Raw genomic sequence first — 16,492 nt, forward strand, 5'->3', positions numbered from 1 at the left:
AACGAGCATCAGGAGAATAAAAAAACTAGCTTTAACAGAAAACTGGAAACTGGGTAGAATAAATACTAGCCTAAATACAAATCTCAGTTTGGGCATCTCGAAGTGTCCAATTGAAGGTCTCCAAGTGTGCCCTTTTGCATCTCCAAGTGTCCATTTGGGCATCTCCAAGTGTCCGTTTGGCATCTCCAAGTGTCCGTTTGGGCATCTCCAAGTGTTCATTTAGGCATCTTCAAGTGTCCTTTTTGGCATCTCCAAGTGTCCATTTGGGCATCTTCAAGTGTCCTTTTTGGCATATCCAAGTGTCCATTTGGGCATCTCTAAATGTCCTTTTTGGCAACTCCAAGTGTCCTTTTGGGCATGTCCAAATGTCCTTTTTGGCATCTCCAAGTGTCCTTTTGGGCATGTACAAGTGTCCTTTTGGACATCTCCAAGTGTCCTTTTTGGCATAACCAAGTGTCCTTTTTGGCATCTCCAAATGTCCATTTGGGCATTTCCAAGTGTCCAATTGGGCATCTCCAAATGCCCTTTTCGGCATCTCCAAATGTCCATTTGGGCATCTCCAAGTGTCTATTTGGCATCTCCAAGTGTCCATTTGGGCATCTCCAAGTGTCCTTTTTGGCATCTCCAAGTGTCCTTTTGGGCATCTCCAAATGTCCTTTTGGGCATCTCCAAGTGTCCATTTGGCATCTTCAAGTGTCCTTTTGGGCATCCCCAAGTGTCCTTTTTGGTATCTCCAAATGTCCATGTAGGCATCTCCAAGTGTCAATTTGGGCATCTCCTAGTGTCCATTTGGGCATCTCCAAGTGTCCAAGTGTCCTTTTTGGCATCTCCAAGTGTCCGTTTGGGCATCTCCAAGTGACCTTTTTGGCATCTCCAAGTGTCCATTTGAGCATCTTCAAGTGTCCTTTTTGGCATCTCCAAGTGTTCATTTGGGCATCTCCAAGTGTCCTTTTGGGCATCCCCAAGTGTCCATTTGGGCATTTCCAAGTGCACTTTTTGGCTTCTCCAAATGTTCATTTGGAATCTCCAAGTGTCCATTTGGGCATCTGCAAGTGTCTATTTGGCATCTCCAAGTGTCTATTTGGCATCTCCAAGTGTCCATTTGGACATCTCCAAGTGTCCTTTTTGCCATCTCCAAGTGTCCATTTGGGCATCTCCAAGTGTCCTATTGGGCATCTTGGGCATCTCCAAGTGACCTTTTTGGCATCTCCAAGTGTCCATTTGAGCATCTTCAAGTGTCCTTTTTGGCATCTCCAAGTGTTCATTTGGGCATCTCCAAGTGTCCTTTTGGGCATCCCCAAGTGTCCATTTGGGCATTTCCAAGTGCACTGTTTGGCTTCTCCAAATGTTCATTTGGAATCTCCAAGTGTCCATTTGGGCATCTGCAAGTGTCTATTTGGCATCTCCAAGTGTCCATTTTGACATCTCCAAGTGTCGGTTTGGGTATCTCCACGTGTCCATTTGGGCATTTTCATGTGTCCTTTTTGGCATCTCCAATTATCCTTTTTGGCATCTCTAAGTGTCCTTTTTCGCATCACCAAGTGTCCTTTTGGGCATCTCCAAGTGTCCATTTGGGCATTTTCATGTGTCCTTTTTGGCATCTCTAAATGTCCATTTGGGCATCTCCAAGTGTCCTTTTTGGCATCTCCAAGTGTCCTTTTGGGCATCTCCAAGTGTTCTTTTGGGCATCTCCAAGTGTCCATTTGGGCATCTCCAAGTGTCCTTTTTGGCATCTGCAAGTGTCTATTTGGCATCTCCAAGTGTCCATTTGGGTATCTCCAAGTGTCCTTTTTGGCATCTCCAAGTGTCCTTTTGGGCATCTCCAAGTTTCTATTTGGCATCTCCAAGTGTCCATTTGGGCATCTCCAAGTGACCTTTTTGGCATCTCCAAGTGTCCATTTGTGCATCTTCAAGTGACCTTTTTGGTATCTCCAAGTGTTCATTTGGGCATCTCCAATTGTCCTATTGGGAATCCCCAAGTGTCCATTTGGGCATTTCCAAGTGCACTTTTTGGCTTCTCCAATTGTTCATTTGGAATCTCCAAGTGTCCATTTGGGCATCTGCAAGTGTCTATTTGGCATCTCCAAGTGTCCATTTGGACATCTCCAACTGTCCTTTTTGGCATCTCCAAGTGTCCATTTGGCATTTCCAAGTGTCCGTTTGGGTATCTCCAAGTGTCTATTTGGGCATCTCCAAGTGTCCATTTGGGCATCTCCAAGTGTCCAAGTGTCCTTTTTGGCATCTCCAAGTATCCATTTGGCATCTCCGAGTGTTCGTTTGGGCATCTCCAAATGTCCTTTTTGCATCTTCAAGTGTCCATTTGGCATCTCCAAGTGTCTGTTTGGGCATCTCCAAGTGTCCTTTTTGGCATCTCCAAGTGTCCGTTTCAGCATCTCCAAGTGTCCTTTTTGGCATCACCAAGTGTCCTTTTTGGCATCTCCAAGTATCCATTTGGCATCTCCGAGTGTTCGTTTGGGCATCTCCAAATGTCCTTTTTGGCATCTTCAAGTGTCCATTTGGCATCTCCAAGTGTCTGTTTGGGCATCTCCAAGTGTCCTTTTTGGCATCACCAAATGTCCATTTAGGCATCTCCAAGTGTCAATTTGGGCATCTCCTATTGTCCATTTGGGCATCTCCAAGTGTCCAAGTGTCCTTCTTGGCCTCTCCAAGTGTCCATTTGGCATCTACAAGTGTCCGTTTGGGTATCTTCAAGTGTTTTTGGCATCTTCAAGTGTCTATTTGTGCATATCCTAGAGTCCATTTGGTCATCTCCAAATGTCATTTTTGGAATCTTCATATGTCCTTTTGGATGTCTCTAAGTGTCCATTTGGGCATCTCCATGTGTCCATTTGGGCCTCTCCAAGTGTCCATTTGGGCCTCTCCATGTGTCTATTTGGCATCGCCAAGTGTCCTTATCAGCATCTACAAGTGTTTTTTTGGGTTTCTCCAAGTGTCCTTTTTGGCATCTAGCCTCAATTTGGTGATCCTTTTGTATAACTCCAAGTGCCTTATTTGGCTTTTTTTTTGCATTTGGATGTCTCTAAGTGTCCATTTGGGCTTCTCCAAGTGTCCTTTTTGGTGTCTCCAAGTGTCCTTTTGGGCATCTACAAGTGTTCTTCCTAACTACTTCCTGATGATCTGTTTGGAATGGATTTACACAGTGTACCTCATAAAAGTAGTGATATTTCAACACATGTTTAGAATATGTAGGTAGTTGTTGACGTTGTCATAGAGTTTTGTGGTTTCTAACATATCACTTACAACCAACTTTCATTTTTGTAGTTTTTAAATACTATTATTCCTGTTATACTGGTATATTTTTAACCCCCAAATACAGTTTCTTTGGCTATATTGCTATTCTTATTTACAAATTTCAGAACTACTATGAAGTGACAGTCATATAAAGTACTTTTTCAATTCATTCTATTTATTTTCTTTCATGAATAGCAAGAGCTCTCAAACAGGTACATGTATCGGTACATGACAGGCAGTGACTGAGCGACAAGGGATAGATGGATTTACAATTTGTTTTGACATCTTTTCTAATGTCTGCCTTGTCGCTGGTTGTCATGGAGTCAGAAGAAGGGATAAATGACAGCTGAGCACTTCAGCTCTGTCTCAGTGAACTGTCTGTACGTGTTTCCTTCAGCATCTCCTTCTGTTTTTGTGTCTCCTCTTCGTGAGTGTTCGGAAAACAGGACTTTGCAATACCATTAATACCATACATAATGCAATACCACACCATTAAACCATACTGTAGTAATACAAATTACAATAACAATTTAGAATGTTAATGAAGAAAACCCCTAACAGCTCCCAAAGTGTATATAAAAATTCCACATATTACGTGGAGATTTTGGTAACAAAAATATTTTAATTTAATGTTGTTTTAAAAATGTTGAAACTTATTTTATACTTTAAAATGAAAACTAAAACGAAACTACTGTGCATTTTTTGGAATCATCATGTTTGCAGGATTATAAACAAGGGACATATCTCAGTCTCAACATTATTGTAATACTCTAAAGTCGATTTGATTTACCACCAATATAATTATGACTTCCAGTGGCTGTGTAACGACTTAGACTTGGAGGCAGGATGAAAATACAAGGATGTTTTAACAGATGTCATATAGAATACAGAAGTCAATCAAACAGATTAAATATAGCAAACAATATACATATTACATATACATACCAAAGGACAACATGGGGTATTAATAAAGCCGGGGAAACAAGGAACACCTGGGGAAGACAACAAGTGGGCTGGGTAACAAACTAGATTGTGATGGAATTGTTTATTCCATCCAGGTGGCATTTTCACACAAATACAGTTTGGCACATAAAAATTACAAACCTGCATGTTTTTTTAATAGTACTTGACTTTGGTGGGACAAATTTGCTAAAATAATTAAAGCCCACCGTATTGTCACTTAGAACAACATTTGTGGAATTACAGTTAATCATTAAAAAACAAAAAAATATATATGTATATATGTACTTCTGTTTATTATTAGTTATTACCATGTCAATTCTGTTGTATACTTAATTTTCTCTATAAAAAAAACTGTGGTCTGTGTTGTTAATTTTGTCTACTGAAAGCACTTTTTACAATGGTGTCCTTTTATTAAAAGAATGTACGTAACTTTGCATTTTATAGAGATTTTTGTCAGCAGTTAATATAAACCCTCCCAGTCTGTCGACCCAAAAGTCAAAGGGCATAGACTCCCTTATAATGCCTCCAAGTAGCAGCCCAGTGGCCTAACATGCCCCTAGACCTAACAAGAGCTTACCCTGACTTTACAGATTACCCTGTGTCTCTAGTTGCACACTAGCAAAGTTTAGCAGTGATCTTGATCAAGCTGACACATGAGCACCAGAGATACTGGAACTGCACTCTGCTCTCTGCCCTCTGTTTCTTTCTCTTGTCCTTTATCTCTTCAAATACCTCCCTTTTCAAATACACCTCATCGGTCTCATCATACTTGTCAATTCCACTGATTAAGCGTCTCTCTTCAACAACGTCCTCCACACCAAGGCTAGCATTCTCTGTCCCTCAGGGTCAACTTGGTTCATCTGGTAGCTTTTGTGTGTAACTCACACCTGATCATTAGATCCTGATTTTATCCTCAGCTTGGAGGTCACCAGTAGATTTGAGTTGAGTGTGTTGAGTGTAGATTTTTCTACATGTGTTAAATGTAGATTTTTTCTACATTAATTATATTTAAGTCGTTACTTTAAGGTAAAAATGCTATACAATGCGGTTGATGATCTCTTTTCCACATGCAGCACAGTAGGGGGGCACATCACCACAAAATTGTATTTAATTCTTAAACCCAAGGTCTCGGTAACTGAATGATGGAAGCAAAAAAACATCCTGATGTTGTCAGTGTATTGACAGCTCACTGACATTACCTATTGCAATTTAACTCAATAAAATAAAGGCTAAATTACTTTAATAAACTTCAAATCAGGCTAACATTTTTTATATTTCAGTCACAGACAAAAATAGGAGGAAAAATGAATGACTGTATACACAGCTCTGAAAAAAAAATCAGAGACTACATAAAGATGATGAGTTCTTTGATTTTACCTAATTTACAAATTGAAAACTAATTGAAGAGTAAGATGAAGCTGAACTGCTTGAATTTTTGCACCAGGAAGTGAGTAAGTCTGGTAGAGGGGAACATGCCAAGATGCATGAAAACTGTGATTAAAAACCAGGGTTATTCCACCAAACATTAATTTCTGAACTCTTAAAACTTTTTGAAAATGAACTTGTTTTCTTTGCATTATTTGAGGTCTAAAAGCTCTGCATCTTTTTGTGATTTCAGCCATTTCTCATTTTCTGCAGATAAATTCTTTAAATGACAATATTTTTCTTTCAAAGTTTATAGAATAAAGCAACAACGTTCATTTTACTGAAACATCTACCTATAAATAGCAAAATCTGATAGAGAAACTGATTCAGAAACTGACATGGTCTCCTATTTTTTCTGAATATTGTAAATTACTAAACCATTTTATTTTTAACAATACAAGCTCCATCAGTCCCTTTTTTGTAATATTTTTTAATATTTTATTGATCAATCCAAGATAATAAAAAACAATAAAAAAAATAACTTATTCTGAAATCAAACGTGTCATTCCTGAATCACAAAGTTAATAAAGCATTTATTTGACAGCATTGCACATTACAACAGATATTTACATTTAGCATTAATATATCTTAATAAAGTGTTCAAAACTATAGGTAAGATTAGTAGTATTAAATCTCATCAATCCTGTGTCTTACTATACATTCCATTCAAAGGCAGTCAACAATATACTAAATTAAAAAAGAAAACAGATTAAATATAACTAATGATGCAGCATGCAGTCTAACAAACCTAGGCACTAATACTGTCTATCAAAGCTAATAAAACGTCATCCTGTAACATAATTTATAAATAGTTTTACGAAGGAAATATTGTACAATAGCTGACAGCCTTTTTTTAAATAAATGAACTCCTTATTGCCGCACAAATTACTTGCTTCAGACAGGCTTGCTTCTGATCTAACAATTCAGTAAATCATAAACCTGACCTCTTTCCCCTTGACATTTAATTTCACGCATCCGTTTTCGGGCCTTCAAATGACAGGCATTTTTCCTGTGAAGGGAGAGGGATAAAAGAAAAATCAAACACCCATAGGAGAAGATAATCGGAACAGCCAATTAAATGATGAAAGCTTCATAGTTGTGAATATGACTAATACATTTACAGAATGGTTCGCTCGTCTGCTAATGCAGGCCACGTCAGTGCAGTTAGCCTCCCTTGCTCTCTTTTTATTTCTTAACCCTCCTGTTGGGTTCATTTCCTGTTAACTCGTTTTGTGTTCCTGGTCAAAAATAGTTGTTTCAGCACAGCAGATCCTTTAAATCCACAATAATGCATACACCCTAGAGTCATCCAATGGTGTGATAAATCTTTAATCAACTTAATCAAGTTCTTGTGAACATTAAACACTATGTACTTTCACTACCAGTCAAACGTTTTAGAACCCATCTATTGTTTAGTGGTCCAGCTTTTTTACATTTTCTCACTTTATTAGCAATAAGTTTATTACTGCACTTCACCTGTCAGACCTCTAATTCTTCTTTTCACTGCTGAAACTAAAACTAAGTTCAGTTCAGTGTTAAGCTGAGCTAAAGGTGTTGTTGGCATGTGGGTCAGCCAGACCAGACTCTTCCTGTAACAGTTTTCTGTTGTGTATTGTGTAAATGCTGCAGTAACGACTGCAGTAACACTTTGTAAATTGACTATTTTTACTCATTTCCAAAGTTAAGTTTATTTTCATTGTTACATACCGGCTTATCATCCCCTCTTTTTTAAACAATATATGGATTTTCATTTTTTTACAATATACTTTTCCAATATTCTAAGATTTTTTTTTACAATACTAAATTTATTAAGTGCAATATTTCTTTGTCTTTAGTTCATTTTCTCTAAATGCCCTGGTAGCTTACTGAAAAATGTTGCACACTGGATACCATTTCTGGTTATGGATTGTACCTGAAGAGCATATATGACAAAAATAAAGGGAAAACATGGGAAGTGTTCTAAACCTTTTCACTGGTAGCGTACTTTATATTTGCTGTTTGTAGCCTCTAGGCCTCACTGGCTGGAGCTCATATATCTTGAGTAAAATGGCTTATATTTTTATAATATTGTCTATACTGAAAAATGTTGTGCCATTTTTCACAAACTCATTTGGGTTAACATCTAACTTTATTGTATTGACTGGCTTGATTTTGTTTTATTGATAAATAAATACCATAGACCCAAAATAGATTGAAAATGTTTTAGTATTTTACGAAATACTTGTTTAAATACATCAAATAAGCTCTATGTGATTGACTAGTGTTATACTGATTGACTAGTTTTATACTGCACATAAATATTGCAGAACAGAATATTCTTCTAAGAAGAGAACCTGCTGTATAGGAAGTGCATCTGATTTTATTGTATTTCAGACATTTTTTTATAGTGTCATTTATCAATTTATAGTATTTTTTTCCCTGGAACACCATGAGTATAAACATTTTAAATAAATCATACAATTTTTATGCATTTATTTTTGTACCTCATGCCAGCGTAATGTATCAAGTGGAAGCCCCAGATGGCAGTGCGGGCAACTAGTAACAAAATCTGCATCCTCCTCATCTGCATCCCTCTTCATCTCTCTGGGACGCTCACTGTCCCACAGTGGGAAAGGTATAGAGCGCGAGGAGCGTGCCACCCCAAAATGAGGCCTGGGGTCCTGAAGGTAGTTTAAGTGCTCACCACCATTGAGTGTGGCTAAAGCCTCATTCTCCAGCTGGAGCTGCAACAGAATATTAAGAAGACAACACCATCTAGGGGACACATTGAGAACTGGTGCTTGGTATAATACACTGCAGACTTGAGATACATAATTTACAGCTCGCTGAAATGGTTGAAACTAGATACTGAAGTCATGGTAGGGCATTGAAACCCAACCGTGAATGATAAAGCAGTACCAAAATAAATACAAGACAAAACAGATCAGCTTACTATGATAAAATCCATTATACTTCAAAAGCTGAAGAGATGGTACCTGTGGTAAACTTTGTTCTTCACTCGGAAGGGATTTAATGCAGTACCAGCAGAGTTCAGAGGAGATTCCTAAACAAAAATTTCAGCACAAATTATCTACAGCACCTCGTTATTAATCATATAGTATGTTATTCTTAAACATCTTAGAAATGTATTATTCCTTGTCTGCACGGACTATAACAGTGTGGATGTTTGCAGTTAAAAATACAGCTTATATCTTCAGCTTAAATAAATCAATCAAATTCACAAGACCTACTTCCAAGGCAACATTAGCAAATAACAGCCATGTGATGGTGTAACATTATACTAATAGAGAGATGCGTACATACCCTTTGTGTTAGTGGGCACACCTTCATAGCCTGACATTAGATACGAGGACTGGAGCTGTTCTTCTAGTTCAAACCATTCCTCCTGTTGTCTATCTAGATTTTGCTCTTCTTCATACTCTTCAGATTCTTCATGAGGTTTCTGATTTTTTTCTTCTAGCTCAGGATCAGCATGTGTTTCTTGTTCATTCTCACTGCAGCTCTTAGGATTTTCCTGAAAAAAAATGCAATCCAACAGTAAAACACTGAAAAACAAGCTTATAGAGAAACCTCCAGCAAAAGTTCATAGCATAGCAAACACAGTATGATCATTAAGCAACAGATGTTTTTTTACTCAAGCATCATAAGATTAAGATCTGTAAGCGAGCCCTGACCTGATCTTGATTATCCTGTTGTATAATGGGCTGCTCCTCGGAAGGCTGAGAGAGTGGCACACTTTGTGTTTCTGTCTGTATCTCATTGTGTACACTGTGGAATTTAGAAGAAAATGAACATCAATTTTTAGATTTTTAAATAAAAAAAGTTAAATAAAAAAAAAAGAAAATTTAAAAACAAAATTGAGACATCCTTCGTTTAGTCTTGTAAACTGCGATAATCAGTGCAATCAACGCCCACTTCAAGTAACTCTCGACCCTGTGACAGCATACCGTCCATATCCTGTTTAAGCATCTCATTTACAGGACTTTACCCCTTAACGAGAGGTTATCAATGGATCCAACTGTAAATTACACCCAGGCAAGAGTTTCAAGCCAAAGCACCTCATGCATTCTTGCTTTGTTTAAAATGCCAATCATTAGATCAAGACCATCATTAGATCATTAGACCCGTCTACTCACCCCATGCAGTCTGTCTGGCCGTCCTCCATGCTGTCCGCCGTTCCACTGACCACTGTGCCTGTCTGGGTGGCGGCACCCGCTGTTTGTTTTTCTCTCTGTCTTCTCGCTTTGCATGAAACGGAAACTGTGGACGTTCAATAATGGATGAGTCTGAATGGCTCACAAGCAGATTTGCTGTAAAGAGTAAGCGAAGGCCTGCTCGGGTGTCGCCCCGTGGCTGGCAAACCTTGTCAGTAATGTGGGCCACCCTGCAGGGGGACAAAGACCAAAGACAGATAACTAGGTTTATCTTCCTCAGTAGCACACGTGTTACAGGCTTCAGGTAAATAAGGCACCAGTGAGGCTCCTCGGCGAAGACTTATCAGGGCCCTGATTAATTTACAGATACGGTTCTTTTTACCATTTCTCACCCTGAGTGTAGATTCTGCTGCTATAGATGCAGTGAAGGCAGAGTGAACATAAGTACCTTTATAGGTGTATGTGTGAGTGCTGTGTGTGTGTTGTGAGCAGTGGAAATGTTCGGTGGAGGCCGAGCGTGAATATAAGTGCTTATGACTGTGCAGTGAGCTCATTAGTGTGGAGGTGGCCCACCACTTTATGGAGCTGTTGGATACGTACTTACACAGGATGAGTCACTCAAAGCTTCACCTCTATTCTCTCTTTTACTCCCTCCCTTTTCTCTCTCTCACTCCATCAATTTCTCACCCTCTTCACCTTTTCCTCTCCCCCTTTCAGCGCAGCCTCCGGCACAAACAGCATCAGTGGGGAAGGGTGGATTAAGTGGTAATGCTGTTGCTTTGCTCCACAGTTTTCATTATTAACCTTTTTTGCAGGTGTTCCTGACACAGCCATGATAATGATTTGGCTGCAAAATGCACACGCCGTGAGCTAGAGGCATGTTGGTGGAGTTGCAGTGCATGTGCTTGTGCATGTCTGTGTGTATGTGTGTGTGTGAGTGTATGAAGAATTCCTTCCGGACACTTTTTTTTTGCCTGTTCCATTTAGAAACGAGCTGTTATCGATGGAAGCTGTCAAATGAATCATTAACCTCAGCTACAGCTGGTTAAATGTTCCGTTCCTTTGTGTATTTCCCGCATTATAAAGGAGGCATGGCTGGCATGGCCGCTCTCAGTGAATGCTTGGCTATTCTTTCCAAGCTTTTGACAGGATTTGACACACTGTAGACACTAAAAGCTCAGGGCCGTCACTGTCTTTATTGTCCGGTGATACAATGACAAAAACACAAAAACTTGTGGCTATACACGCTTAAAAATAAAGGTGCACCAAATGGTTCTTTGAGCAGTGCCATAGAAGAACCACTTTTGGTTCCATAGAGAACCTTGTTTGGATTAAAGATGTACGTTATAACCATGAAAAACTTTTAAATTGGTAAAAAAAAAACCTTTACAACATCAAGGTTCCTAATTTTTTTAAAATTCATATAAAACCAATTGCACTTTTAAGAGTATACATGGCGATTATAACATATATAACACATTGTTGTCTCTGGTCTCTGACTTCACATGTACCAAATAGAGTTACTACATAATTACATATTGTCCATTCATTGTTTTTTTTTCCCACAAGCAGTGCAGCCAGTAGGACACTATGGCCCACTCCCATTTCTAATCTGTACAACTGCCACTTGTTCGAGTGTAATCTTTCCCCCTGGAACAGTTAAAAGAGGGTTAAAAGAGGACAGGGTGAAATCTTTTCCCTAAGAGTTGAGACAACTCTTCAAGAATCTTTAGGATCCCCTGCAGGGTTGATGTGATAGCAGAGGTGCGCAAAAAAATTCAGTACACTTTTAAGGCATTGTATGTCTTCAAAAAGAGATCAGGTAGTACAGCAAATAATTATTATTGTCCATTCCTTATTTCTCTGTGATAGGGACCAAGAATTAGCTTTAATTAGCCTTTATTTTATGTTATTTTTTGGTTGCACCTTGAATGATGCAGCCTCTGCCATCTGCTGCATCATTTAAGGTGGAATGAGAAAGTTAGCTACAACTTGCAAAAAGAAAAAATACTTAGATTTGAGAGTTTCTTTGGTAGTGCTTTGTGTCACACCTTAGCCTGTGTCTGTCCAGTGTCTTTCCTTTTTTGGTTGCTTCCTGCTCCTGTTCCCTGTACTCTGTTGTTTACCTGTCATGTTTCCCAGCCATGTGCTACTGTTGTGTTTTGGTCTTGTCTCCGCCTTAGCCCCGCCTTGTCATCTGTAACCCCTCCTGTCTCATTTGGAAATCTGCTCTCCTCATTACCTCCACAGGTGTATAAGGTATAAATACCCCATGCTCCGTGTCCTGTTACTCTGTCCAGATCGTGTTTATATGTTTTGTTTAGCCTCAGACATGCTGTGTTTTTGTCTTTAGTTTTCCAGGTTTGCTTTATGTAGTTTGTTTCTTTATTTGTTATTTTGGCTTGTTTGTTTCAGTCTTTTAGTTTATTTTCTGGTTGATAGTGTTTTGTTTTAGTTACCTTTTTGTTATACTATTCCGTAGTGTTTTGTTCTTTGTTCGTTTCTAAATGTCTAATAAAACTGACTTGCGTTTGCCTCTGGCCTCCTCCTCCATGTTACACATTTCTTTACATATAGTAAACAAAAGAGAACAGAGGACAGGAGCAGGAAGGAACCAAAAAAAAGGAAAGACACTGGACAGACACAGGCTAAGGTGTGACACTTTTCTAGTAATTCTCATAGCCTTCTGTTTGGAGTTTGCCTCGAAAAAATCTCCATTCGAAGGGCCATATACTCCTAATAACAAGTAGTAGTTCTTCAAACTTCAGGATAATTTAACCAATAGAAATTCTTCAAAATGAACTGAAATAAAATCTGTTTACACTCACTTCACCTGAACGATAAGATGATTATTTACTTTTCTCACAAAGTTTTAAAGATACAAAGAAACGTTTCCATGCTTTTGTTGGGGTAACAGTGTCTACGCTCCAGGGAAAGCTTCCTCCTAGATTTTGGAACAGGTCATTGTTGTAAGTATTTGATTGCATTATGCATTTATTTTTAGCATTACTAAGGACAGAATGTTCTAACATTCCCTCTCAACTTCAATTCCTCAAACTCAACCCAAATTTTTCCATAGAATATTGCATGAAGCATCACCATTCCAGCAGAAAAAGTTCCACTGCTCCAGAGTGCTGGGGTGCTTTATAGCTCACTTGCCCACACAATGCCTCTTGGCATTAGGCATGGTGATTTAAAGTTCATGTTTATCTGCACCAGAGAGTCTATTATTGAGGTTTTTTTTAATGGCACTACATCTCTACAATTACGAGACACGCTTTCTATGTGTGCATTTGCACATCTGTGTCTGAAGCTGAATGCATTCGTTAAAAGGGTTGTTTACAAACATTTGGATGCATAATGTATATACTGTACATATGCATGCTATCGTGCATGATGGCAATGACAGGTTTAGAAGATCAGTAAAGTTCAAAGCAACGGCGAATAGCCTGATCTGAATTTGCAAAACAACTTGTTTACCTCAGCAAGGAAGCTCGGCGCACACTATAGAGGCAAGCAGAGAAACAGCAGCTCCTGCACAGGCAGCAGAGATGATAATTATACTGTAATTATCATCATGCATAAAGGTTTGGTGCTTAAAAGAGGATCAAGGGGATATTATTGCAATCTCATGGAACTCCAAAGGCTTTGGCTCAATTATTACTAATCAGGCAAATATAGGGACTGCGCAAGATGTGCTTTAGTCACTGGGAAAGTTTGAGTGGAGAGTGTTTTGGCCGTTTCCAAGCGCTGTCGTGTGCTGGTTGGTTGACTTGGCGGAGTGCATCATCAGAGCTGCTTCCAGTACTGCGTATGACTCAGTGTAATTATCTGTCTGTTTTTATATCTGAAGTATCTGTGCCTCTGCCGTCACTGCCTTAGACTATGTTTTTTGTGAGCTTGATTTTGTGCAGACCTATGTGTGTGTATGTGTAGCTTGTGTGTGTACCTTGTGTGTAGTTGTGAGGGAGTGATTAGTGAGTAAACACAACAAATTGGCATGGGTGGAGACGCTGCGTACCCTGAAGGCTTGCTACAGTTTGCATGTAAAACAACTGCCGTGCTTGTACATATGTGTGTGTGTGTGTGTGTGTGTGCTTGTGTAGGCTTTAAATGGTTATGTCACCATTTACAGTAATTATTGGCATAATGTAACAGACTCTTTTCATATTGCAGTGGAAATGTTCAGTGGAGGCCGAGAGCAAATGTAAGTGCTTATGACTCACCAGCATCCTTTGACAGCGGCTCAATGGTACTACTTTCCTTTCTGCCCGCTGATAGATCTCTTCTCATCACGGCTCACCGAAGGGCTTCTGCATGCCATCAAAGAGGAGAAAGACAGAGTGCAGCGGAGTACTGTGTTTCTCAAGCTGATTTACTTGCTGAAAGAGGTGCTTCAGCTCCCCTGCCTGAAGTTGGTGGTCTTCTGGAGCTCGATTGAGTCAATTTGGAGCTGCTTCGCTGCTTGCGGCAACTTTGCGGTTGTGGAAGCTTATTTACAAGAGGATGTTTCGCAGAGAAACATGAAGCGTACACTCGTACAAATTGTGGCCCTTTGAGAACCATGTTTGTAACAGAGATGTTTGAGTATGATAAAGAACCTTTTGAACTGGTAAAGAATCTTAATATCAATTGATAAGTCTGAACAATCTTCACATCTCCATTAAAATCTGTATTAAGTTTCACTCAAAACAATATTTGAATCACCTTCTGAAACATGAAACGTTTCTTATGACCATTTTTAAAGCACTTGGAAATAAAGCCAAGGAAGTAACAAGGAAGTAACACGTTTGATTTCCTACAGAACAATTAGGGATTTGTGAGTGTGAATTTTTTTTTGAACTGAAGAATTGAAAAAGCTTTAAAACAATTGAAAGTCCTTTCAAGCATTAAGTTTTTTTGGACTGACACCCTGTCTTAAAAACATGGTTCTTACTTGGCAAGAATACATGTGGTGAGATCTCTTAATGTGTGAGTGATTTTTTGCAAAGAACTTGAACACAAACATTTTGTATAGATTTGTTCTAACGTATGTAAAAAAGAGGTATAATATGTTTCCTTTAAAGGGTCATGTTTGTAAAAGGGCTGTGTGAATTTAACAACCCAACAAAAAAGGTTCTGTACCAGTTCACAGGTTATTCACACACTTAATTACATCTCTTTTACAAACATAGAGTGGGTTTCTCTAAAGGCTTGTTGTGCTTAAGGCTTGTTAACACCCCTATATTACACTATTACATATTTTTATAGAAGTGATTCATCTAAGACATCGCTCAAATGTAACTGAGATGGGTCTTGGACAAGACATGGTTCTTTCATAACCATAAACCTTTCAGGTCTAATGATCTTCATTTGATGTCAAGATTCTAGATCTCAATTACAAAAATATTTTTTAAAGAAAAAAGTGATTCTTCTCTGTCTTCAAGTCATGAAGTAATTTAAATTATGTGTTTTAATTGTTCTTTAAGAATCATATTTTAAGATGTGGGGTGTAAAGAGCTTTTGATACCAAGATTCTTTACTAGTTCTTTATGTTCTGTATCTAACTATTACAAACATGGTTCTTTGGGGCCACCTTTCAATGGTCATTCAAAAGTTGTCTTGTTTTTATTTTCAATGAGAAAAGTTCAAATCTTCTTTGGACTTGCACATATCTAGTATAAAAATGCTTCATTATGGAACCAAAAATTATTATTCTATGGGATTGCTCCACAGTGACTTAAATGGGGATTTTTTGAGTGAAATATGGCTCTTTGAGAACTATGTTCTTTACTAGTTTAAATTTTTTTCAGACTCAAACATCTCTAGTATAAACATTGTTCTTTGTGGCAAATCATGGCTCTTTAAGACCCATGTTCTTTACAAGTTTAAGTTTTCTTCATACTCACACATATCTAGAGCAAACATAGTTCTTAATGGGACCAAAATAATTAACCTATGGCATTGCTTAACAGGAATTCAAATAGGTTTTTTGTAGTAAATCATGGCTCTTTAAGAACTATGTGCTTTACTAGTTTAAATATTTTTCACATATATTAACTCACACATCTCTAGTGTAAACATGGTTCTTTCTGGAACCAAATTGGTTCTTCCAAATGTTTCTGTTTTTTTTTTTTTTTTGGCTCTTTGAGAACCAGGTTCAAATATTTTGCAAACCCACACATGTTCAGTGCAAACATGATTCTTTATGGAAACAAAAGCAATTCATCTATGGCATCTTTTAATAGTGATTTCAATGTTTTTATTTTGCAAAACATGGCTCTTTCAGAATATGTTCTACACAAGTTCAGATATTCTTCAGACTCTCACATAGTGCAAACATGGTTCTTTGTAGAACCATAGTGATTCAAATGTTTCTGTTATGGGTTAGCATTATTTTATGGTATCTTTCAATAGTGATTCCAATGGGTTTTTTAGCGAAACATGGCTCTTTCAGAATATGTTCCTTACAAGTTCAAATAATCTTCAGACTCACATATATCTAGTAAACACATGGTTCTTTATGGAACCAAACATTATTATTCTTTGGCATTGCTCAACAGTGATTCACATGGGATTTGGTTTTTTGTGAAACATGGCTCTTTGAGAACCATGCTCTTTACCAGGTCAAAGCTTCTTCACACTAATAGATCTCTCTCAAAGAGCTGTGTTTCACTCATAGAACCTTTTAAAGCACCTGTACTGTTGCTTTTAGGTGC

At 38.3% G+C, this 16,492-nt stretch overlaps 1 protein-coding gene across 1 annotated transcript; it reads right to left on the reverse strand.

Moving 5' to 3' along the window:
* Positions 1 to 6,156: 6,156 nt before the first annotated feature.
* LOC103031551 (uncharacterized) lies at positions 6,157 to 10,262 on the reverse strand. The gene is made up of 6 exons (XM_015602137.3): positions 9,777 to 10,262; positions 9,315 to 9,408; positions 8,944 to 9,154; positions 8,616 to 8,683; positions 8,124 to 8,363; positions 6,157 to 6,649 (listed from the first exon to the last, which is right to left on the reverse strand). Exons 1-6 carry the CDS (start codon positions 9,803 to 9,805, stop codon positions 6,608 to 6,610), a joined length of 684 nt encoding a protein of 227 aa, XP_015457623.3. The 5' UTR covers positions 9,806 to 10,262; the 3' UTR covers positions 6,157 to 6,607.
* Between the last annotated feature and the right edge of the window lie 6,230 nt (positions 10,263 to 16,492).

Source organism: Astyanax mexicanus, chromosome 20 (assembly GCF_023375975.1).
Source record: "Astyanax mexicanus isolate ESR-SI-001 chromosome 20, AstMex3_surface, whole genome shotgun sequence".
Classification (NCBI taxonomy): Eukaryota; Metazoa; Chordata; class Actinopteri; order Characiformes; family Acestrorhamphidae; genus Astyanax; species Astyanax mexicanus.

Coding starts and splice junctions, on each gene's coding strand:
- LOC103031551 (XM_015602137.3), bottom strand. CDS start 9,805: ATGGAGGACGGCCAGACAGACTGCATGGG. Junction 9,409..9,776: donor GGCCAGACAGACTGCATGGG/GTGAGTAGACGG, acceptor TAAATTCCACAG/TGTACACAATGAGATACAGA. Junction 6,650..8,123: donor ATACATTACGCTGGCATGAG/GTACAAAAATAA, acceptor CTCCCTTCACAG/GAAAAATGCCTGTCATTTGA.